Source organism: Gallus gallus, chromosome 1, assembly GCF_016699485.2.
Source record: "Gallus gallus isolate bGalGal1 chromosome 1, bGalGal1.mat.broiler.GRCg7b, whole genome shotgun sequence".
NCBI lineage: Eukaryota > Metazoa > Chordata > Aves > Galliformes > Phasianidae > Gallus > Gallus gallus.
In genome coordinates, this window is record NC_052532.1 from 82,964,052 (window position 1) to 82,990,092 (window position 26,041).

Here is a 26,041-nt window from a genome sequence, read left to right on the forward strand (position 1 = left end):
CTGCAAAGCATCATAATTCTGTTATCTTTTTTTTTTTTTTTTTTTTTTGGTCTAATTTTCTTTTTCTCTCTCTTTGGTAATGGGCAGGTGAGAAACCCCACCAGTGCAGCATCTGTTGGCGCTCCTTCTCTCTAAAGGATTACCTAATCAAACACATGGTGACGCACACCGGTGTGAGGGCCTACCAGTGCAGCATCTGCAACAAGCGCTTCACCCAGAAGAGCTCCCTGAATGTGCACATGCGTCTGCACCGAGGGGAGAAGTCCTATGAGTGCTATATCTGCAAGAAGAAGTTCTCCCACAAGACCCTGCTGGAGAGGCATGTGGCTCTGCACAGTGCCACCAACGGCACACCTGGAGCCACCGGCACTGGCGCGAGGGCCGTCCCCGCCGGGGTGGTGGCCTGCACAGAGGGGACCACGTACGTCTGCTCTGTCTGTCCAGCTAAGTTTGACCAAATTGAGCATTTCAACGACCACATGAGGATGCATGTGTCAGACGGATAAGTAGAATCTCTCTCTCTCTTTGTTATGAACAAAAAATAGAAACAACAACAAAAAAAGCTATGGCACTAGAATTTAAGAAATGATTTTTGTTTCATTTTTACCTTTATTTTCCTCCTTTTTTTGGGTTCGTTTCGTTTTGTTGTTTTTGTACTACATGAAGAACTGTTTTTTGCCTGCTGGTACATTACATTTCCGGAGGCTGGGTGAATAATAATTTTCCCAGCCTCCCTCGGATGGTGGCCTTAAGGCCAGGTAGTGCTTCACGAGCTCCACTGGTTGGATCTCTAACTACTGGCCTCTAAATACAACCCTTCTTTACTACAAAAAACAAACAAACAAACAAAAAAATCATAAAAAATCAAAAAAACAGACAGAAAAAATAAAAAAAAAACAATTTCTTTTTTCTCACTTGTGAAGAGCACTACAAAAAAAAAAAGAAACAAAACAAAATATATTACAAAATCTACAAGGCCTACTGTCGTTATAAGTACACCGCTCGCAGTGTTTCAATGGACATAATTCACAATGCTGACCGCTTTTGGACTTCACAGTATCCAGTTAGAACTGTGGAATATTTTGCTTCTGGTTGAGCAGCAACCAGAGGAACCAAGGCCCTGCTGGTCTCCACCACGTGTCTGCTTTCTCACACACACAAACCCAGAAACACAAAAGGGCTGAGGGGAGTGCAAGGCAGTGTGGCTTGGATAGTGTGGAGTCCCTGCAGGATGAGGAAAAAGAATCAGAGGTTCCTCACCTGGATTCTGCTCCATCCCACGCTCTCTGGCTCACCCTCCCCGCTGCTTTTCCCATATCATCACCACCTTACAGCAGAAACCAAGAAGATTCAGACAACGAGCAACGGTGGCTTTTTGTAATTTATTCAGTGTCTTCGCTGAGCCCAGGGCCTCAGCACAATCAAGAGGGACTTTCACAGAAGGCAAAGAGAAACACAGAGGAAAATCAAAGATATCAGAGGTTGCAACCTATGGATCTAGGTACAAGAGAAGGGTTAGTTCCCACAATCTTTGCAAAAAAAAGAAAAAAAAAAAGTTGCATCAGGATTTATTCTTGTGGAAGAAGGAGGAATAGAGGGTGGGCGGGGAGGGGAATAATTAAAAAGGACAAGAGTTCTTGGGACTTTTTTTAATTCAAAATTTTATAGAGGGGCAAAAGTGACGTTTACCAGATAGAATGCTGATTTTTTTAATATATTTACAACAGTATTTGTGTAAAAAAAAAAAAACAAAAAGTGAGATTGTTAAAAGTAATTTTTTTTGTTTTCTTTTTTGTTTTGCGTACACTGCCACTAATATCTTCTCTTTTATTATATATATGAATATATATATAAATATATATTTTATTTTAAATTGAGACTGTTAAGGTTAGCTAACCTGCTTCCAGATAGAGGGGGGAGGGGAGATGATCTTGATTTTTATTTTAAAAAAGAGGAAGGATGTTTCTTAATTTTTTTTTTTCCGAGTATTATTTCTCTCTCTTTCTCTCTCTCTCTCTTTTCTAATGGAATCAAGAATTACCTGGGTCGATGAGGGGCTCTGTGAAGTCATCTGTGGGATTATCTACTAGAGTTTGTGCGTCCTGCAGTATGGGTTATACTTCTACTTTGTTTTTGAGTTATGTGGTTCTCTTTTGGCTCTTACCAAGGTTCTGTTGTTTCTGGTTTTGGTTCCATCTCCAAACTTATTTCCACTGAAGGGAGATTCCTTTTGAGAAAGAGATTTTCTCTTAATGTTCCCTTGGTTTGGGGGATGATAGAATTTGTAGCCTTTTCTTGTCTTTCTTCATTTTTGCAAATGTAATGAAAGTTTTGGAAGTATGTAATAACTAGGATTCCCCTTCTTTTTGGTCACTGGACGAGAATTAATAAGCTGCATTATTCTCTCATCCCTGCCTTGCTCGCTAGAGAGCTTCCGTATTTGTGTGGGAATCTGATCCTGCCCCTGGTAGTTTGTGCTGATGCCAAAATGACTTAAAACCCTACCATTGCATATAACCTTCCCTTCTTCATTTGCAAAAATGTCTAACTTAAGGGCCACATCCCACATTCTCTGCATATGCAAAGCTATGCAAGGAATGTAGGATCAGTATGAAAGGTTGATTCCTGATCTGCATATATGTGTTGGTGTTTTGTGTTTTGTTTTATTGTATTTGGGCTAGTGTTCTCCCTAGTCATCTTCTGTGTATCTGTGTGAGAATTTTCCCCCAAAGCCAACTCCCAAAGTACGTGGGTCCTTAGTTCAGTTGGATCAGTGTCTGACACTGTCTTTGTCTCGCTTGAAATCCATAGCTAGGATTTGCACCAGCTGCACTCTGGACTTTATATTTTAGGCAGAGAAGAAGCACCTAACAAAAATATGCAAAAAGGAAAAAAAAAAAAAAAAAAAAAAAGAACTGCTAGTTTAGCTTTTACTTGTGTCTGTACTTAAATTAAGCTTTCTTAAGTTTACAAAACTTTGCTTGTGAACACTGAGCATTTCACATGAGACATTCTTTTATGCTGGACAACTTTCTAAATACTGAATCAATAGGACTACACATAAGATGTGTGTTCTTTACACCCGCAGCTTCTGTATTCAGCACAAGTAACCCCATTGCTACATTCTAAGCCTGTTCCATTTCTGATTTTCTATAGGAAAAAAAAATGACAGATACTTCAGTCTCGAAATCATTCAGTAACCTGCAAGGTATTGTTCAGCAGATCCTAAGTGTCCAAGGCCTGATTCTCACTTGCACTAGACAGCATAAAGAGACTTTGAGATGAGTGCCAGAGCAAATGAACCTTTTATGTGGTAACGTATTTTGGTCACCAGTTTCTTTGGGTAGTTGAAGGATTTTCAAAAAGTATCTACATTAGTTTGGCTGAGCTGGAGAAGGAGCACGAGCAAGTTAAAAATACATTGTTTTCACAACTGCACTGGTAAGATCAACGCTGACCTGTAAAGCTAGAAGTGAAAAGACTAAGCCTAAGACAAACAGAGGAAGAACTAGTATCTGCTATGTGAAGGCACATTAAATCTGAAAATTCAGATTGTAGAGACCAGGGTGGGTAAGAGAATAGAATGATGAGCCTGTACAAAATGATTTAAAGGTGTTTCTGTGAGGAAAGTAGATTTTTGGTTTTCTTTTTTTCTTTTTTCTTTTTTTTTTTTCTGAGATCTTTAGTACTGTAATGTTTCATGTTCTCCAGTTTGAAGAATTAATGAATTTTGCCTGGCTTAAAAATTTGTAGCTGTTCATTTGCCATCTGAGGTCTGGGGAAAAGCTGTTTAATTTGCCACTGTTCAATCTGGTCAACTATAGTCGAAATGTAGCATATTATGAAATATGGTTCTGATACCAGAAGAGATGCATGTACACAGGAAATAAGAATCAAGGTTTACATCCACCAAAATCCTATTAGTAGTTTAAAGTGAGGAGTCCTATCCAAAATTTAATTCTTCAATTTTCAACCTTTCCTAAATGAGAAAAAGCATCATCTTTGAAATGCAAATTTATTACAGGGCATAATCAATTTAAAGTGAATTAAAGATCAGTTACAAATGAATGAATGTTGCCAATTAAAAGTAAACTCCTTAAAGTAAAGCTAAGGCATATAAATTGAATTCTAAATCACTTGACAGAGAGCTTAGGCCAAGGTCTTTCCAAACAGAAATATAAACAGATTTTCTCAAATGTCTAGGCTCAAAAAGTAGTGGCTAGATTTTGTAAAACATGGAGCAACTTGCAGCACTCCTGCAAATGTTGCTGAAAATGCTCATCAGGTCACTTATGCATTTGAGCGCCCTTCTGTGAACTTAGAAGCTCAAACATAGATTCCTTTGTCTTTTCAAATGTTAAATTATTTTTAGTAATGCTTCTTCCTGACCACAGAAATATTTGTATACTGTGTGGAAACAACTACAATAGCTGATTTTTGCAAGTATTTTTCAGCTTCATGTATTGCTAGGCCCAGTGATCTACAAACTGCTGTTGGCAGTGTTTGAGTGCATCGTCTCAGTGTACTCAAAAGGTTTCCTTCAAAGTACCTAATAAAATTACATAGATGAGCAAGAGCAGACAGTAGCACATATCCCTTTGATGTGTGAAGCACACGACTTCCTGCATTCCTTGAACCCGATTCTCACTTTCCCTAAAGCTCTTCTTATTTTGCTTCAAGCAATGGAAAACAGCATCAAATGGGACACAAATTCAAATGTAGAAATGAAAGCTTCTCTACACAGCAAAAGTGGAAGGAAGCCATAGGGTAAATGAGAAGTAAGTGCCTTCTTGTACTGCTGCTGAGGCTGGTGAAGTCAATTGAAAATATAGGGACAGTCACAGCAGATTCACCCTGTGGTCCACCTCTCTTGGTGTTCTGTCTCTAAGACCCATGTTGGATAATTACAAAGTAGTTAACCTAAGGGAAAAGATTTATTATAATCCCTATTAGATATGTATCTGCTTATAACCTGAAGACATAATAATTGATGGCCTTAACCTTTTATCCCATATAAAAATTGCATATTGTGGCAGATAATTCTCATTATCCTGTAAAGATCTAGCTTATTAATTGATAGACAGCCCCACTGCTATCCTGTGCAAGTGAGTTGGTCTGTGTAATTACTGCCTTATAGGAAAAAAATCATTTTCTGGTTAAATTTGTTGCTGTTTATTGAAACACCATTGTTCTTGTATCCCATGAAAGCATAAATCAGATGACCAAAATTTGCCTTCTCTTGCCCATTCCTCTGAAGCCTGCCTCTCTTTGGGAGATCTGAATCCACAAGGAATGCAGGACCATGAGATCAATGTCTACTGATCAGAAAGGAGAGAACAGCTAGCAACTGCGTGTGTGTGTGCGTGTTGGGCATGTGCATCAGTGAGGTTCTCCTACAAGATTTCTTGCAGAGGCACAGAAAGTATAGCTCTTACACAATCAGAAAATAACAAGAAAGTACACCGCTATTTAGAAATTGTAATATGAGCATTTTGGGCTCATAACTTCTCTCACAAAATCCCCAGTAATTGTCTCTCATAAGGGAAAGAGACGTAGATGTGTTGCAGGAGCTGCTTTGAACAACAACTGTCTTGCTGCCACTAGGCCCACTTCTGGCCTATGCAATTAGGTATTTTCAAAACCAGCCCAAATTCACAATAAGCTAACAGAGAAAATTATCATTTAATGCACTAAGACAATACGATTGCCCTTTTCTCTTAATCAAAGAGGCCTCCCCTGCGGAGACAGGCTGAGGGAGCTGGGCTTGCTCAGCCTGGAGTAGAGAAGGCTGTGGGGTGACCTCATTGCAGCCTTCCAGCACCTAAAGGGAGCCTACAAACAGGTGGGGAATCAACTCTTTGGAATGGTCGATAATGACAGGACAAGGGGAAATGGTTTTAAGTTGAAGGAGGGAAGATTTAGGTTGGGTACCAGGGGGAAGTTCTTCACCAACAGAGTTGTGAGTGCTGGAATAGGCTGCCCAGAGAGACTGTGGATGCCCCACGTTAAAGGGAGGTGTTTAAGGCCAGGTTGGATGGGGCCCTGGGCAGCCTGATCTAGTAGTAAATATGGAGATTGGCATCCCTGCCTTCCAGCAGGGTGGTTGGAGCTTGATGATCCTTGAGGTCCCTTAGAACCCAAGCCATTCTATGATTCTATTATTCTTTGATAAGTGGTGCCCATTTTTCTACTTCTGATTTCTTTTTCATCCAAAGAAAAGTTGAGTAATAACCCACAGCAGCCCCCTCACTTCTTACTGACCCCAAACTGACTGATTTCAGTCAACCTTAAGCTGCTCAGTTAATGCTGGATTGTTCACATGGTGTAAGAACAGATCTCTTGCCTTTAGTATTATTCTAACATGTTCTGCCTCTCTTAGTAGAGAAAACAAACCTTGCAGGGGGAAGGCACAAAACATACTCTTTGCATAAGCACTGAGTCCAATCCAAAAACATTTCAAACATAACCAGACCTCCAGTATGCTCATGACTATGACCCTTTCAACAGTCTTATGGTAAGGTAATCCTGCAGTTCTCATTGCTCAAGATGACTTGCTACTCAAAAAGTAGTATCAATTTAGTACATGGTGGCTGTTCTCTCAAGAAAAACTAGACCTTGATAATCCCACCCTTCCAGTTCTGCATCCAACTCCTCTGAGATATTGAAAGAAACTTGATAGAAATGAATCAGCACGTAGCCTAACTGAAACAGCATCTCATTGGCCTAAAGCAAAATAGCTACCTTTCACATTCTTTGATTTGTTGTTATGTTAGCTGTGACAATTTGTGAAGGAGGTACAACCTAATGAGAACTTGACTTGGAGAGATTCTGAGCCTCCTCAGCTCTCAAGGGGCTTGTCACTCAGTAGGATTTAGCCCCCAGGTGATCACAACCTTGCTAAGGAAAGATTTAGGAAAAAAAAAATGGCAAAAAACGTTACATCTGTAGTCTTGAATTTGTAGATGCAATGAAAACCCTTCCTAGTGCAATACAAGCAGTAATAAGGAGAAAAAAATAAGGAGAAAAGAATAAGAAGCATAACATTGAGGGTGGAAAGGTCTTCCAAAAACTTGATCAATTTGGATTTTAACCTCCCAGTTAGCACATTTGTCCTTAACTATTTTTCAAAAAGTAAAGAACAGTGAAATACTTCTTTGGGAAGTGAGTACACTACAGCCTCAAAAGCAATTGCTTAAAACAGAAATGCATCTGAACTGTAGAGTGTACTCATGTTTTGTATCCATAGCAGAGTTCCATCCAAAACATTCTTTTCATATGAAATGTATTATATTGTGTTTTCTTGTATGAGAGGGAAGCAAGGAAGTAAAGAAGTGATTCCTGGTGTTCTCTTTACACTGGATGGTGTTTCCAGCTGTTCCTTACCTTTTGTTACGTCTACGGGTTTGGTCCTCTTCCAAAGTGATCCTGTCTTTATTGAGTTGGTTGGCATCAGCTCCCTGTAAAACACTGGAGGATAAATCCTGCTCCTACACCAAATTAATAATATGAGCAAAAGGCTGCATACTTCATTCATATGGCTTTGTGGTGATTTTTGCCATGTTCTGCTGCAACTGAACAACTGAGGAAAGTGCAGAGCTTTGTTAGGTACATGCTGTAGTGCTCAACTGTCTGTTTCTGCAGCATCCTGTTCTTACAAAATGGATAGGCACATTTCTGAGGTCTATACATATAACTAGGCATCTTTTCTATTTAATTTGATCCTTTTCTTTTTGCCACCTGGATATTCCCGTGTTCTTTGTTGACAACTGCAGTTCCCTAAAAGTATCCCATGTGGAAGATCTACTATTTGACTAGAGAGGAGCAGTGCATTGAGGAATAAGGACTACAGTCATGCAACTGCCCTGAAGTACAACACAGCTTTTTTCTTATTCTTCCCCAAAAGTCTTTTTCTTGGTTTTCATTTGTTGCATAGCCTGTTGCTATCTATGGGATCTCTGAATAAAACCATATTATATGTCCTCTGTGCACGTGTGCATGCAAACACATGTGTGAGTGTGCTTGTGTATGTGTGCATGTGTAGGTAGCTAGCTAGCTAGTTCTGGATCAGGAAAGGGTTCCAACGATACAGCAGTTACAACATTAACTGTGGAACACTGACATGGATCTGTAGTACACTACTTAAACAGTATACATGAACATATATATTCATCAAATGCACTTGGTTGGCCAAATGCACTTAACTAGATATTTGCCCAAATAAAATGTTTGCCTCTGTTCAAAACTTGACTCCCAGACCTCGCCCAGTGTATTTTTGTTAGTACCTACTCTGAAGGGAAAGCTGAAGTGTGCCTCTTGGATGGACATTTAGCCACAATATAAATAAAGCTGCATTACTCAGCAGGTTTTGCTGTCTGAAGTGAACAGCCAGGGGACTAGCAGCTCTAGGGCTACATTGTTGAGCCCAGTCCCTCATTTCCACTGAATTTCATGTTCACTTAACAGGGGAATAAAATGCAAAAAAAATAAAAAACAAAATAAAAAAACCAAAAACAAATAAAACATAATCTAACATTCCTCTTTGCACACCTTAAAAAGGATAGTAAAAAATTATCATTAGTCATCATTATCAAAAGTCATTAAACAGTTAGCTGTACAATGTATTGATAGGCTGTAAAATGATCTCTTGTATCTGGAGACCCATATCAAACAGCTCTTTCCCCACCTCATATAGTCTGCAACATGTTGGCTATGAATATCATTGCAAATAATATGAATAAGGTAATCAGAATGTACAGCCACTGACAATTGACTTTCCTCTGGTCTTTGCCAAAGTCTTTTCAGGAACATCTTTAATTTGTCAAGAAGGCTGGTAGATTATTAGGAGGAGAAGGAATTGGTCAGTGAGCATAGTCAGCATGTATTCCATGAGAAGTGAAGGATCTCTGGAATGCATTTTGCTCTCATTTCATTAGCAGAATGAATCAGTGTGTTAAGCTACAGCTGCCTGCTTTGGTATTGTGTGGCCCTGAAGTAGCTTTTTATTCTTTCTATTCTGAAATTCTTTTGTCACAGAAAGGGTAATTGATGATCTGGGGTGTGTGGTTTTTTTTTTTTTTTTCCTTTCATTTTCAGTCATACCAAGTTGAGTAAATGTTATTCCTTTTCTTATATTGGTGGCATTTCCCTTCTTTGTTTGAGTAAGATGATAAATGCAACAATTTTGGCTGGATGATTTTGGGGTGAGGTTTTTATTTTGGTTTGGGGTTTTCCTTTGGTTAAATGTACATTGTCTCTCTATAGTCAAAATGTCTGTGACTGTAACAGTATGTATTTCTTTTACTGGAGAAAATAGACTTTTTGGTTTTTGTTAACAGTACTAGTGACTTTGTGGAAAATGACAAGTTGCTATTTAGATCTGCTTAGTAAGTACAGTACACTACAATACAGTATTTCTGAAAGCTAGAACATACAGTACACAATATATATAGCAATTCTATATCAATATATATACATAGTATAATCATTTAACTTTTGCATCTGCCTATGATCATAGAAAAAAATATTTTCGCATTTATCATTCACAACCCAATCAACTGCTGCAGCAACTTGAAGCATTTAACAATCATTATTACAGCTCTGTTGTGCTTTTTCGTATTATTTGCTTCTTTATTGTCTTTACAAGTATTTTTTTTTCAGGCTTTTAAGAATCTCTATGTAGCAAGATGTAGGAAAGTAATTTTTTATGAAAAGGTAAAACAGTATTAGGTTCTACAAAAAGTTAAATGTTGTTCCCTGCTATCCCTCTCATATCAGAAGAACAATTAATCAAAATGATTATCTATTTGCTCTCCTCAAAGATGTCCTGTTGTTTCATTTGCAAAAGCATCTGTCAGACTTTCCTCTTCCACTACCACTAGCCTTGGAGAAAGATGCCAGAAGTGGTCTTTCACTCATTCCAAATTCTGTTTCTTTGAAGTTTTAAGATTTCCAGAAATTCTTCCCCACACCAAGAAGAAGAAATATAGTTCTTTTTTACAGTCATTCTGAATGTGGCCAGTGGATTTTGACAGGAATTGGATACAAGATACCTCCATCCACTGCTATTAATATATTCCAATTAGATTTTTCATATCCACTTGAACATTTCTTTTTCAAAGGACAACACCTCCCTGAAGTTGGAGTCTCAGTTTGAAAATTTTCCAACGTTGAGTGTTGCCTTTGTCATCTTCCAGTTGGTTCTGAGCTTTGAGTCAGACCTATTAGGATTTCACCAGGGAGCTGCTGAAAAAATGTTACTAGAGATGTCAACACCTGAATAGTCCAGAGGAAACTGATCAACACCTAAACCTAATGCCTTGGGGTGTCCTTTCCCTGTTCTCATCTTGCAGCAGATCACCCAGGCAGCAACTCTAGATCCAGACTTTGTACAAGTCCAAACTTATGAGAGCTTGGAAATTTGCCTGCTTTTCCAGTTCAATTACATCTCAACTGATCTTCATTCTTTTGGTCAATAACATGTTAATTTGAGATGAAAATGTGCAAAATCAAGTGGACGAGAGTTGTGGAGGAGGTATTCATTGTATCTCATTTCTTCTAACTGTAAAGACTGGAAGAAATGAGAAGTGGTCACATTGATTATGAACTGTGCTTTCATTGAGAATGAGGAATGTGTCACTGCAAATCAATAAACTTAAAGGTGATTTTGGAGTGAGAGGAGAGGGAAAGATTTATCTATGCCACCTCTTGGGATGATAGCATGAGAACTTCAAGCATGGGAGTCATCAGGTGCTGGCAGCCCTTACAGACTTCTGTCGTCTGCCATTTGCACTTACGTGGAGGCCACTACCACATCCCTTTTCTTTCTACTCACAGTTTAAAAGTGATGGTCTTCCATCAGTGATTTCTAACTCTGGCCCATCTTTATTCTGTGTATATCCATTTGTGAGGGAAGGAAGAGACTACTAATTTGCCCTACTACATAAAGGATGGTTTTGGTCCCCTTAAACCAAAAAGGTGCCATTTCCCAAATTAATTCCAGTTAGCTGCTGCGACAGAGTGCTGATTCAGTGGTCCACAATTTCTGACCATGGTCTTTTGCCTTTTCCTTTGACTCAGTGCTAAATCATACATATTTTAGAAGAGAGTGTTCTCACTTCACTGAGAACGCCTGCTCATTTAAATGGCTGCATACCCATTCCATGCTTCCCCTGCTAATCCTTTGTAAGGTTCAGTAATTCATTTAGGATAATGACTAGTTAATACGTTTCTTGATTTAACTTCCTTGTTGCCTTTTATTTTTCCTAATGCTTTTTTAAGCACCACCGCTCATTTTGCATCTTATACAGTTTACAGTTTATATTTTTAGGCTAAGAAGTGGTTTTACAAACAGGATGGTACCAAACAGGTAGATTATCCACACTAGAGATTGTACTTTTAGAATGCAGTGTGTACAGATACAATTGCCTAAGGGAAAGTGAAACTAACAAAATAATCAGCTGGTGAACACTATTTTAACATATCTTTTACATAAAGGACAGTCAGTCATTTGTAAATCCAGAAATCTTGCTTTTTTGAACATGTATCCTTTCTTTTTCATTCTCTGAAGAAACGCTAACCTGGAGAATTGTTATGTTCTACGAAACTTGTATGTGCATGTTTTCTGTTTTTCTGAAGAGAGAGAAAACAGAAGGTGATACTGGCTTTGCAGTTTTCTAGTCATGTGTTGGAGACTTTCCTTGAATGGCGTAAACATTAAGGGAAGACTCTATCCAAGTATTAGCTTTATCCTATTATATGGGTTTCGTTGTTGTTTTCTGTTTCCATTTCCTCGTTGACCAAGTAGACGTCCTGGGCTAATGCAAGCCATATTTCTGCAGATGATAGCATTACTATTCAGCTCCCTTCTGCACTTCTTTTCTGTTTAATACGCCTTTTGAGTAACGCAACAGTGGAAGTAGGTAACGCTGTCACCACAAGAGGGAGAACCTTGTACTAAGAGAGCATTACCCTGTACTACTGTGCGGGGACGGAAAGGGACTCTAAAGCTCCAATCTGCACGGCTGAATAAGAGGAAGGTCCCCCTGCCATGGGGGAGCTTGTGCCAAAGACTGGGGGATCTCCCAGGAGAGGGGAATGTTTAAACTTCATACAAGGGACTTGCTCTTCACCCACTTCACTTAGAGAAAAAGACTGAATCGTCAGCATCTGCTGCTGCTCTTTTTTATTCATATATGACTATATTTACCTTTTTAAAATGTGTAGTTCCCATTTATTTGTGGAAGAGGTGTCACTGTTTTAGTTTTTGGAGTCAGAACTAAGTTAGTTCACAAGTATCTTCAACAAGTTTCATTGTCTTTTGGGGCCTGTCCTTTTTCCTTTGACATTATACCAGTATGTAGACCGGATTTCTGTGAAACTCAGAATCCTTTAAATCTTTGATTTATTCCCAGTTCCATATATATTGAGCATTCAATCCCTTGGATCCTGGCTCCAAAGCTCAGATTCAAAAAAACTTACATTGCAATGACACAAAAAAATCTGTGGTTTTCCCTATGCCCCACCCATAATCAGCTTTTGTTACCAAATGTAAGATACAAAGGCTGCTCAGCTCAGGCTGGATGTCCTGCATAACCTTCTTGTCAGCATCAGAGAGGTCTGTACTTCATCCCAAAAACGCAATAGACCAATGCTTTCTGAGCCAAATCCTGCAGACATGACTTGCAGACTCTTTTGTTGACTTTGTGCATCCTCTCAAACTGGGAAAGCATATATAGTCTTACAGAAGGTCATAGCCCTAAGAACTAATTACATATACATCCCTTAAGATGTCACAGGACTGTTCCCCATAACTTTTGAATGTTCCTGCCCAAGGTTTTCACTCTTCCTAAAAATGACTTAAGATTTGATTTAATTCTACCAGGCAGATTTTGCCATTTTTAAGGGCTCTGCGATTAAAGGGACTGCTTCTTGCTGAGAGGCCTGAACAGTCAAAAGAAATACACAGAATACGGGGTAGGACAGCCACTTCCTATTGAATAACACATAGGATGTTTTTTGTCCATAAAGTCATAAATGGCCTTGAGTCCTTCATTCCACAAGTACTCAAGTACATAGCATCTTTTGATTGGTGATAGCATGTTAATCTTAAATAATTAAATAGGAGGCTACAACAGCTAGTGTAGATATATGATACACAGCAATTGTTTTTCCCTAATTTACAGCATTGCTGTGTCACTTTTCTATTACTAGAACAATGTACAAGTGTTTGGGGTGTAAATGAGAGCTATGACCCAGGAACATTGCAGCAGTGATACGTGGAGTTAAGTGATTCTACATTTCTGGCTATTTTACTCAGAGGCTCTCTTGTGGTACCCTGCTCTGTAACCATTTGGGTGAAATAAAATGGTTTATTTGTAATGTCTGATTAAAATAACCCAAAATTCAGAGAATACATCATGTTTTTCTTTAGACTTCCTTTAAAAAACATACGATTGTATCTTGTGTGCAGGAGAATGGATGGGAACCCACATAGTTTGGCATGAGCTTGGCATTTTAGCGAACAGGACACCCTCAAAGTACAGCCAATAGAGAAAAATGCATTGCTGATGGCTATAGTGGCTAAATTGATGTTTATAGACCTTACAGAAGAGCTAGCAAGCATTACCCATTTTGTGTCTTCTGCATGCTTTGACATGGAACGCACTGCTGTGGCTCCACCCAGAGACAGAGTTTAGGTGCTTGGCTCCTTCCCATAGTTAGCAATTTTTTCTGACATTCTCACAGCTAAAAATAAACAGCAAATGTCCTTGTGACCTGGCATTTTTCTGCTTCGGAGATGAGTATTCAGGATCCCCATACCCTTAATTAGACTCCTCTTTGATTCCTTGCTTCTTTCTGTGCAGTTGAAGGCCTGCTAATCTTTAGAATGAAACAGAGTGTATCTGTGCGCCTGACTCGAGGGCATTGTTCTTCTGTTTCTGCAAGAGAAAGATAAAGGAGGAACTTGTTTCTCATTTATGCTTTGGTTTTTTTTTTTGGTTTTTTTTTTGTTGGTGTTTGCTTTTGTTTACGTTCTTGGTAGGCTGCAATTTTCAACAAGGGATTGGGAATGGGAGAAAAGGGAGAAGACATGAGAAAGCATGTGCCTGAGCTTAGATGAAGCATCATGCAATATCGCTCTACATACTGAGCAATTGTAGACAGACTTGTATAGCAGCAGCAGGATTGCCCTAGTATGTTTCTCTTTCTATACATTTCCCTTTCTTCCTCTTTCTCTCCCACTGTGGCCTCTTACACTATTTTAGAGGTTCCCCACACTTCTTTCTCAGTGTTATGAGTGGTAGATGAAAGCTCTTGTGGCTGTCCAAACCAACGTTAATCTCCAAGTACTGGTGAAACCACCATGGTCTTTATTATGTTTTTCCAAGTGATACCTTAGTGAGTGGCAAGCCCTGGCAGATGTTGTTTTGTTGAAACAGATCAATCAACTAGGGGAAGCATAGGCTGATTGGGATCCAGTAACCTACTTGTCTTTGTTACTAGTGACCTTCATAATATTTTCCTATGTACTTTCAGTTTTAGGTACGTAAAAGCTTATATGCCTGTCATTAAAATTCCTGCTTTTCTCACCATAGCTCTAGAAGAGCTATGAAAAAAAAAATCCTTTATATATATTTCTTGTGTATTTGAAAGGTGAGGGAGGGAACTTTCTATGCACGTGTGACTCTGCGTGCAAGGGAGAAAACTGAAGTTAGTGTTGATCTGTCCATTTGTTTTAGGGTGGCCGGAGAGCTGCCACTTTGAGAAGTTGATTGCACTACAGAACCTTAGCTTGGGCACTGTTAAAATGAAGACTGTATATTGGGGACAGGGAAGTCTTTTGGTTTTTATCCACACTTACACATGCCCTTTGCAAGGTATACCCTTGCAGATTTTGCATCTGACAAGTTTGTGTAAAACCACTACTGACCTTTTTGCTGTATCAATTTAGTTCTCTCTTCTTTCTGCAGCCCCTAGAAAATGTTGTCTCCTTTCCATTTGCAGTCATTTGGTTTCTTATATTTTTGATAATTATCCTGTCTACTAATGAGATCTCTGTATCGAGCAGGAGGAGGAGAGAAATTGAGGCATGTGAAAGTGTGGCTGGGAGACTGCAAACCCCCCTTTGGTTGGGGGCATTTGTATACTTTTACTGAGAGCTGATTTCTTGGGGATTGGGTGGGGTGGGGAGGGAGTTTGTGCTTTTTTGGTCTGGATAAGGCTTTTTATTTTTGCACTAAGTATGACTGCACTGCACTGCATTGCACTACTGAAATGTATTTACATGTGGTGGGATTGGAAGGGGCCAATTAAGCAGGAAGGGAAAGGAGAAAGTGATGGGCACAGAAATCAGATGTATCACAGACTTGACCAAGTTGAAGGAGAACTGGGGCTACCTTTACTTTAAGCAACTAGTCAGACACTGAGATAGCTGTACTGGATAGCTTCTGTAAAAAAAATAAAATAAAAAAATGAGAGTAACAAAAAGCACTGTAACAGAAACAGAAGAGGCATCACAAGATTCAGAGTGCTATAGGTCTTTATCCCCTATTTTCCTAGAGAGTGTTCTTTGTGGCTGTGAGAGAGTTAAGGGAACTACTTAGCATAAATCCAGAGTAAGGCTTCAATATGGAAATACCAATTTCTAGTTCAAAATCTGCTCAGGATCTGCCTTGTCAGATGGGATCTCTTCAGAGAGATTTGGCTGTGATTAGTATCCCTTGGGTGTAAGTATGATCTCCCAGCTCAAGAAGTGAAGCCACAAAGCAGGCTTACCAAAGGGGAAGGTCACTGAAAAAAAAAAAAAAAGAAAAAAAAAGAAAAAAAAAAAAGCTCTTTTTTCAAAGGTTGTTATGGGAATGGTGCAATAAAGTCATTCTGAACACTCAATCAAAAGTGTTCCAGTCAAGCCTTTGGAGCAGAAGGAGCAGGCAGGACAAGTGGTCAAGGAAGTGTGATGTGGAATTCAGTACAATAAGGAATATTCCTGCTTGGACAAAGGTGCTCTCTGGCATTTTTAGATCTTCAGTCTGATTTCTCTACTCAAACAAATAGTAAAGCATGGGAAAGGCTTCTGGCTGGAAACAAATGGAATTGATAGCATAATGTTTTTACAATCATGATTCATGGTGGCCTATATCTTGGTCACCAGCCCTGTAGCAAGGATAATAGGAGAAAAAAGAAAACAGTGGCAATGTGCAGCAAGGTCCATCTTTGCTGTAGTTCTTTGTGATCTATAAACTCTCAAAAGTTTGTGTTGATCTCTTCAGTAAAATTATAGTTACAACTTTTGCCAAAAGATAAAGTAGAATCATGAATAATGCTCTGCATAACAACTAGGAGAGGAGTGTAAAACATGAGGGCATCTGCAGTGCAGGGGCCACCTGTCTAATGTGCACAGAGGTTTCATGAACAAAAGAGGGGAGGTAAGCATCCAATTCCTAAGGAAAGCCTACAGTAATTGGGTGTTCAAAAGTCCACTCATGCCCTGAGTTTCTCTGTAGGCCTGAAGCTAAGACCTTTTGGCATCATTAGTATCAAGTAGTGCAGGCCTTACACAGAGCTGCACAGTGCAGAGCTAATTGTTGCTGGTCATTGTTGGGCTGCCTTATTCAAGAAAAGTAGCAAGAACTGGAGGAGAAATAATATACCTGAGGCTGGTCCTGGGTGAGACTGGCAAGCCTGTCTGGAACCAGAAGAAACTTAATAGTTAAGAATGTGTCTGTCTAAGAAGCTCTGAGATTTCCATTTTTGGTTAGATTTCATCTATCCTGTCTTGGAAGTGCCAGAAGAGAACTAGAGATAACCCCTGATATGGTGCCAGGTAAACTACTGAATGGCTCTTCCCTCAAGAGCAGACAATTCAGTGGAACACCTGGTCTCTTTCCAAGCCATCTGTGGGAATCCTGGAAGGCCTTCTTCCAGTAATGAGGCAGAGGTCACCCAACAAAAGCACAGTTCATTTGAGAGCCAGCGTAATACAGTGGCTGGAGAGTACATTTCATTTGTAAAGTGGCATTTGCTTCCATATGAGTAGTTGTAGCTACAGGTTCAGGGAGGGAATCAAGTCTGTCTACTGAAGTTAGTTCAGGTTATGAGCCAATATTCCCCTTTTACTTTAGTTGAGTTTTTGTTTTGTTTTCTTGTTTAAAGCAGCTGCATATATTGCTACTGTCAGAACGGATTTGCGTTGTCAAAGAGGAATAGTGGACTACTCCCCCCAAAAAATGAAGCTGAGGATTTACTGAGCCTGCTGTGTCCAGAGTGCCTTTCCTGCTGTGGTAAAATAAAGAACTTCTGTAGTTTGAGCTGTTCTGGCTGACTGATTGCTGCATATTCCTCACTTGTGGGGTGACCTGATGTCAGCCGTGTTTAGACAAGGAGAGGAACACTGCATGCTTGCAATGCTGTGATAAGATGCCATTTGCACTAGTTTGTTTTTTTTTTAAGTACTGTGACCTGAAGAAGTGGGCTTTGAGCCATGCACCCCAACAGGGTTTGAATTCAGCCTGTTTAAACCTGATTCCTTCTCACTCAGTTTCAATAAGACCGATCCTGTCCATGTAAAGAAGAATCAAACTGCTTTTAAAAGCCACATTCCAGTCTCTGTTCTTACTTGGTTACAGTGCTCAACCAGATCAGTTCCTGGATGTATAGTTGTACTATGACTGTATAGTTTTAAAAGGCTTTTAAACAGGTTGTTCCTTTTTACATGGTTGGTTTGAGACTAGTTTAACTGAAAACGCATTTAAATATAGCACAAACTCAATTTATTTCAGCATGGTACTAAAGCCCCACGTAGACAGTACTTGACTGAGAAACCAAGGATAACTTGAGGTTCATTTTAAGAAGCCAAAATGTGTTGCTGATTAGAGATGCCACATAACTTAATGCCCTGTTTCTTTCTCTAGATGGAGAAACACTAACTTCCATAATTCTCCTCCATTTGTCATCCTGCTTCATTGTTGCACCTTTTCTCTTGAATGAAAATCACTTTGGCCAGTGGGCTAGGTCCAAAACAGAACTTCCCTTTGCTGTTTGATAGCTAGTTTCTGTATGTTCCTTTGCTAGACACTGACAAGCACTACTGAAAATCAGCTTGAGAATTTGCTGGGACTGCGTGGCTTAGTTACAGTTCAATAAGATTCTAGTGACTTTTTCACTGTTATCGTAAGTGTATAGCTTACCCTTTAAGAAAATACTATGTTTCAGAAGTTCCAGTGGAAAAAAAAAATAATGCCAGGAATTATGATGGAGCTTCAGTCACAGTGCTATGGCTAAGTTTGTAGGGAACACAATTCTGGTGGCTGGTGATGCTGACATTTACAAAGCAGATTCTAAAGCGATAGAGAATGTATGCCTTCTCATCCCTGTTGAACTTAGAGAGTTTTTGCTAACAGAATGATCCCAGACTATCCTGTTAGAGTTCATCACTTTTTCCCCAATGGAGAAGGCTAAGCAATCTGTCATTTCAACTTCAGCAGTCTAAGTTTGACTCTAGACTACTCCCAAATGGCTGGCCAGCCAGGTGCCCTCCCTGACTGATCCCACTTCCATGCTGGCTGGTGGTTTGTCAGATCAGCCAAGGTGGCCATGTCACAACCTTGGCCCCAGCTAGGAGCCTTGTACCTATTCCTTTTGGTTTCCATCAAACCAGGAGTGCAATTAGCAGTGAGTAGATGTCAGGTCAGCCTTTGCTCCAGGTGACAAGAATGGCAAAGCTGGGCAGCAAATTGAGCTACTGTTGTCCTTCAGGACACTGGTAAAAACAAGAGGCTGGGCTCTGGTTGCTGGTGTAGATACAAACCTACAGCATCTGCTCCAAACTTGTTCTGATCAACTGTGTTGTTGCCCTTGAATATGCTTTGTGTGTGAAAAACTGAATGAAGTTGTTCTGTTGTCTGTCTCCTCTATTCTGCATCATGGATGTGGCACCAACTTGCTCTCACAATGAACTTGGGTGTTTTTTTGCTGTTGTTATTAACATGTAATTCTACTGTAGACCAAAAAATATGAAAAAGAAAAAAAGATCAGTTTCAAGACATAGAAGGCCAGTGAGTGAAAGGTGAAAAATGCAGGAAGCAAAGGTATGAGAGAAGCAGTGGTTAACTGTGCTAAGTTAAAAATATCAGAATAGCCTTACCTATTTCTTAACCAATGCTTACCAATCATCCAGTAGTGGGGTTAGATAGCTTTCTTGGCTCATTCGTACCTGTATCCTAATATAATATATATATATATGTACATATACATATATATACATATATATATAAAATTTTTGTTTCTTTGGTATTGCTGTTGCACATCACGTTGTCTTTTATAATGCCTGATTTTATTGTATTGTACTTTATCGATCTGGTTTGTTTTTGTTTTCCTTTTGAAGGACGGGAAAAATAATGTTTCCTTTTTGTTTTGAATTTGTGAGAAAGAAATGCACTGGAAGTAAACACAAACACATTTTGCCATTTGAAAACTTAAAAAAAAGAAAAGGAAAACACACAGCCACGCAGTCAAAAAAGCTAAGAAAAAGCTCCCCTCTTCTTCCTTACAGTGGAAGCATCCTCTAAAATATATGCTAGAAAGAAAACAATCAGTCTCAAACAAAGGAAGGGAGAAGCCTCTTTGATCCCAGCTCTGCAATCTGGAATATTTAAGCACAATGTTTTGCAGGGCTGGGCTCCTACTTGGCCAATGGTCATAAAATCCAGAACCACATGGGGCAAATTCATCCCTGGTGCAAGCAGATGTAATGGCAATGAAGTCAAAGGAGGTACACAAAAGATGGATTTAGCCACGCGTGCAAGATACAGCTGCCTTCCCTGTTGTACCTAAGTCCCCACTGCTAGATGTTACTGATGTTGATCTTTTGGCTGTGTTAATCACGTAATACACCTTAAACCGTGTTTGAGGTAGGCAAAACACTTTCCCACCGAATAAGTCAGTTCTGGATGCACCTTGGCGTGACACTTTTTGCCTACCAGCTTTTCACTGTTACACGCTCCCAGTGGTAAGCCAATCTGATTAACCCTGGTCGAAGAGCCTGCCTTTGCCAGAAAATGGACTTGACTAGTAAGTGTAGTAAAATGTTGCGTATTTAACTACTATAATCCAGAAATTGCCCTTGCACTTTTAAGGCATATGGAAAGATCCTCTCTGTCTTTCAAAATGGCTCTGGTTCTTTTGCGAGTAAAACACACACACATGCATACAATCCAGGGGCTCCACACCCCAAATTCTTCCCGGGTCCCATACTCGGCTGTGTCCTGCCTCCCAGTGCCTGGCCATTTGAGCCCAGCGGGACAGATGCACATTGGAATAAGTGCAAAGAGCACGCCTTTTAAAAGGCAGATGATTTTCCTGTTATGCCAGCATCTTTCAATCCCCATATCAGCTGATGATTTTCCTAGCCCGATGGTGTTCAATCAGTTGTTGAAACATTGGCTTTCTCTGTTTTGTTTTCTAAGGAGGGAATGTGGGGTGGGGAGAATAATGTGTTGTTTTTTGTAACTTCACAGTCCTGATAGTTGGTTTGTATCTTCCATATTTTATGCAAAAACAGACATTAGAAGTCAATAAATACTTGTGCCCTAGGTTGAAAGTTAAGTGTTCAGGAAAAGAAAAAAAATGGTTGGCATTTTTCTACATTTTTGTGAAGACTCTTTTGGAAAGGAAGGGTACATATTTTTGTTGTGTAGTATTTTCTATTTTTGAATGCATTTTCTTGGTACAAGACTGTTTTGTGGAATTTTTTTTTCTTTTTGGTGAACACATTATTTAAAAAAAAAAAAGAAAAAAAGAAAAAAAGAAAAGAAAGAAAAAAAAAACTAATTGAAAAGTTTGCCCTTAAGGATATGCTGCAGTTTTGAGGTTTTAAAAAAAATAAAATAAAACATTCAAGGCGCGTGTTAAAAGTTGGGGGATTGTATTGTTGGGAGTTTTTTTGTAATTGTTACGAGAAGAAGTTTGTAGCCACTGCTGTTTATTTTGTTTCAGATGAGTAAGTAAAGGGATTGTTCTTGTGTTATTCTTTTTTTTTTTTTTTTTTTTTTTTTTTTTAAAGTTATTTATGAAATGTCACAAACACTGGACTGTGAGTTTGTGTGGAAGCATTTTACCACCCTGTGTCTTCATAGAGCTGTTGGTGATCCTACTTCTCATTGCTCTGCCTTATGATTTCCTGAGCAAATCTGGGGGGAATGGTGGGAGGGACAGAAACTAGATGCATTTTTTGAGACAGAAAAATGCAAACAATGTTCTGGAATTCCCATACATGGACCATCAGCTCTACTTCTTCTCATTTGTACCACAGGAAAGAGAAGGGCTTGCAGGGGAAGGAAATCTTGTGGTGCAGTAGACTTGGCAATGTGCAAGGGGCTAAGCAACCGAGAGCTGTGATGCTCATGATGACCTCTGTAAATGGCATCCCAGTTCCTCAGTAAGCAGCTCCCCTAGCTTGCCCATCCTCAAACCAGTGGCTTTTGGGATAACTTCACCAACCCAAGCCAACCAAAACCTTGGGGATAGTTTGCCTTTACAGTTGCCAACAAGATTTTTTGGCACCCCATCAGTGGGCACGAGCAGTGGGGAGTGCTGCTCTCAGTATGATCAGTGGTTCTGGATCTGAGGAGAAGTAGAGGCAGAATGAGGCTGGAGAGGTGTGTGGTGTACACAGTTTGGAAGAATATTCTTAAAAAGATTGAAGAGCAGTGCTCCAGGCACTCATGGGACCAGAGAAAAGGGAAGGAGGAAGATACCAACAGCCATAACAAAAAACTGGAGATATGTAACTGGGCTACATACTAGACCAACCAGACTCTTCCTTCCTGGACAATAATGCAGCCAAATCTTGAGACTGTCATGCAGACAGAAAGCTGAATGTGGCCTTCATTTTCTCCTGCCTTTCCTTTTTATTATCCCTCTTCCTTTGCCCTGAGATTTCTTCTCAGTGAACATCTGCTCCACTGAGCACTTTTTTGCCCTCCACCTAAACTGCCCTTGCTTTCAAAATGTGGGTTCAGTCAGGACTGAGTAAAATCATGTGCCTTCTTTTTCCAGTTTTGTACTTATGCCAACCTTCTTCCCTTCCCCACCTTACACACGCAAAACGCAGAAGGAGGCTGTTAAGGAGTGCTGCTTGTCTGCAGGCGTCCAGCAAAACATCGAGGTGGTGGTGAGGAGAAGGGGAACAGAGAGAGCTGTTAACTCCTTTCCCTTTCAACAAATAGCACGTCTTCCCTGGCAGAGGGTGGCAGAGGAGACACCCTCTGCCACCACCTCCTCTGATGGCCCCCTCCCCTACAAATCAGTCCTAGCTGGCATGGGATGGCTTTTCACTCTGGTTCCTGTCCTGGCTGAGTGAAACACTCACTCTATTGGGGTTCATGTAATTCACAAGCAGTTATATTGAGGAAACCAATGCAGTTTGTGGCCTTATCAAGATGACTTCTAAACCACTACAAGACAAAAAGGCAACTCAATTTCTGCCCAAGGTTTGTGTCACTTTCTAAAAACCCAGTCCTTAGCAGTTTAGACTCTTTTAACCTCAGTCCATTTTAATGATGGTGACTCAACTGACCAGCCAAGCAGTGAAGTACTAGATTGTCTGGTCTCGTGCTTGCTTTGCTGTAATCTCCACTGTCTGCTTGCTTTTCTTACCTTCTCTGTATTCTCTGCTTTACAGGCAGCCCTATTGTTTGGTAAAAGGTGAGAGGAGCCAGTGGGATCCTGGCTCAGGGAAAGGAGTTAATGGATCATTTTTCAGTGTTTTAGCAGAAGAAGGATACACCAGTTGCCACAGCACATGCATATTATGATGGACAGACTACGGTATTTTTAGGGCCAAGAAACCCCACCCTGTTATTGGAGCATGGCTTACTCCCAGGTCAAAACTGTGGAAAGGAAATAGCACTTTAGCACTGGAAAAAGTGGCTTGCCACCCACAGCTGCTCTTGTGCACACAAGGCCTCGTTAGAAAAACATGGAGCCAGCTGTCCCTGCCCTCTCTTCTGACTTGCCTGCTGCACTGTGGAGGCTTTTCTCAGTTTTAAGAATCAGTGCAAAGCAGCCCCATATAGCGCCCACCCAGCAGGAGGGTCATCTATCCATGCTGCTGAGTGATGGCAAAGAAACGTCCCTTCATCATTTCCATCAAGGAGCCAGTAAATGAACATGCTGTGGATGAGGGACTGGGAATTATTCTGTAGGTCAGGCTCTAGGAACAATGAGGAATAGCAGGGTAGCAATGGGTGCATCTCATTAATGGTCTGCACATGTGCATGCGTAATCAGAGGAAGGGTGTAAGCCTACCAACCTTTGGTGCTGATGGACTTAAGACATTTGTTCAAGGCCTTTTGACACACTATACACTTAGTATAAACTACATCACATGCAATATTTCAAAAAAAAAAAAAAAGAGGGAGGGAGGAGAGCATTGTGGGCAGTTGGGATTGTTAGGGTTGCATTATTTTGCATCTTTTGTAAAACTGTAAATTCAGCAGTGCCTTACTCCTAATAGATGCTGGCACTTGGGACACATACACGAAAGTATCGATGACAGCCAGAGCTAGGGAGAGTCAGCCGTGTGCATCTGTAAGACAGAGGTCAGTGATCACCACAGTGGAAGCTGTACTGGGAATGACACAGCTATGTCAGACGTTCAGATACTCAAGCTCTCAAGCAATTTCCCTTCCGCCACCTCCTGCCTTCCCTCCTTGCCAATGGTGCTGCCCAAGAATAGCTGCCTACACTGAGGCCTGTCACTGCCCCATTTGCTTTTGGTGTTGTTGAGTCAAGGAGTTCCACATAGTTGAGCTTTTCACCACTATCATGTTTTCCATGGGGCATGTGAATGCCAGTTATTTTGCTTTAAATGCACTTTAAAAAAAAAAAAATCAAATCAAAGCTCCAGACTGTTTCAAATGCATTGGGGAAGCTAGTGCATATGTGTTTGAACCCAGTTCACCTTATCTCCAGTTGAAATGTACTCCATGCAGTGTGTATGTATAGAACAATGTGTATGCGTACGAGCACACACGTCAACCTTAACTATCAGCAGACTATAACCTTTCTCCTTAAGCTCATGAAACCAGATGCTACACAAACACAGCAGCAGCAGAGGAATTATGTTGGGCTCTTGAAACAGATCACAAAAAACAAAAGCAACTATGTGGTCCTTTCTGTATATACAATAATTACAGGAGGAATTGAGTTGTAACCGGAATAAAAAGGAACGGTGCTAACTGCGTGAATGGGCAAAACCAACAGAAACAAAAACAAAAACTCAGCCCAATAACACAGTTTGACTTTTACACTAATTCTCACATTGGGTTGTTTGGTTCCGTTGTTTTTTGTTTTGTTTTAGATGAAAAAAAAAGAAAAAAATTGCATCTAAATTGATCCACCTGCAAAAGAAAAAGCAAACAAAGTGAAACGCATCCTGCCCTGAGAAAGCTTTTGTTAATGGAGGATGTCAGAAGTCTCAAAACTCTCGGCCTTGCTCTCACGTACCACATGCTCGATCAGTCCTTTTTTAAAAATGTCTGAAACTGAAAAAAAAAAAAAGAAAAAAAAAAGAAAAAAAAAAAAGAAAAAACGAGAAAAAAAAAAAGAAAAAAAAACCTTTTTGAAGCACCTTACGTGGCTTTCCCATGCCAAGAGTGCAAGACTGGGAGCCACCTTTTTTTCTTTGAGCACCTTACTGATGTGTTAATGCTATCTGCTGTCTTTTTGTTACCCATGGGCTGAGCGGTGGCTGCCAGTGCAGACGTGTGGGCGTGCGGAGCCACTCTGCACAACGTGGCACGGGACTGAGCATGCAGCCATCACCTTCCGCTTCCTTGTGGCATCAGCGGGGACCTGGGTGGAAATTTCTGGGTCGGTCTTTGCTCTGTTTCATGGAGGGAAGAAAGGGGAAGGCAAAACTGCTGAGCAGTGGAGGGGAACAAATGGGGTGCTTTTGTTTGAGGAAAATTCCCAACTGTCAGAGTGGAATGAATGGGAAGCTGCACCCCGAGCTCCATCCTGGGGTCTCCACGCCAGCAACTCCCTGCATTCAGCAGTGGCCTTGCCCGCATGGAGACCCACGGATGTGGCCTCACTGAGCCCCATTTGCTCGCATTGCTGCTCACCTGCCCGCCACGCTCCACATGTGCACCGCGATACAGACATCTCTGGAGAAACACGGTTTGTGATGATGTGAAGAGCAGGTCAACAGTTTTGAGGGGTTAAGTTCCTTTTTTTTCTCTCATTATACTCTGTAAATGGTATGTCAGTTATCAAAAACAAGCAAATAGAAAATTGTTAAAAAAAAAAAATACCTTGCATACGCCTTTTCTATCAAGTGCTTTAAAATATAGAATAAATACACACATCCTGCCAGTTTTTTCTTACAGTGAGAGTATCCTTACCTGCCATTTAATATTAGCCTCGTATTTTTCTCACGTATATTTACCTGTGACTTGTATTTGTTATTTAAAACAGGAAAAAAAATAAAAAAAGAAAATTAACTGTAGCGCTTCATTATACTATATTATTATTATTATTATTGTGACATTTTGGAATACTGTGAAGTTTTATCTCTTGCATATACTTTATACGGAAGTATTACGCCTTAAAAAAATACGGAAATAAATTTTACAAGGTTTCTGTTTTGTGTGGAAGAGTAATTGATGTTGCTAAGAATGATGTTTGTTTTTTTTGTTTTTTTTTTTTGTTTTTTTTTAATGTTACCAGCACTTTTTTTGTAAGTTTCACTTTCTGAGGTATTGTACAAGTTCACACTGTTTGTGAAGTTTGAATATGAAGGAATAATTAAAAAAAAAAAAAAAAAGACAAAAGAACGTGAGAGGTGTCTTTGTGCATTTGTTTTTCTCCCAGGAAATGGATCCCAGGATCCCAGTGAGATTGCTGTTAAATCTGACTGTCACCAGGAACGGCTGCTGGGGCCGTGTGCTTGGAAGGCTGGGGTGTGGTGTTTGAGTTTGCTAGAGAAGAAATGAGTTTTGGATGCAATCCTGGGCAGCCCTGCTTGAATTTGGTTGAAGCA

At 40.1% G+C, this 26,041-nt stretch overlaps 1 protein-coding gene across 49 annotated transcripts in view; it reads left to right on the forward strand.

Annotated features, from left to right (window-relative positions):
* Positions 1-25,835, forward strand: part of ZBTB20 (zinc finger and BTB domain containing 20) — a 477,629-nt gene extending 451,794 nt beyond the window's left edge. For all 49 annotated transcript variants that reach the window (XM_046905147.1, XM_046905118.1, XM_040646200.2 and 46 more), the window contains one exon: positions 88-25,835. In XM_046905147.1, the coding sequence (XP_046761103.1) occupies positions 88-506 (419 nt within the window). In that variant the 3' untranslated portion in view covers positions 507-25,835. The remainder of the gene's footprint in view (positions 1-87) is intronic.
* Positions 25,836-26,041: the final 206 nt, after the last annotated feature.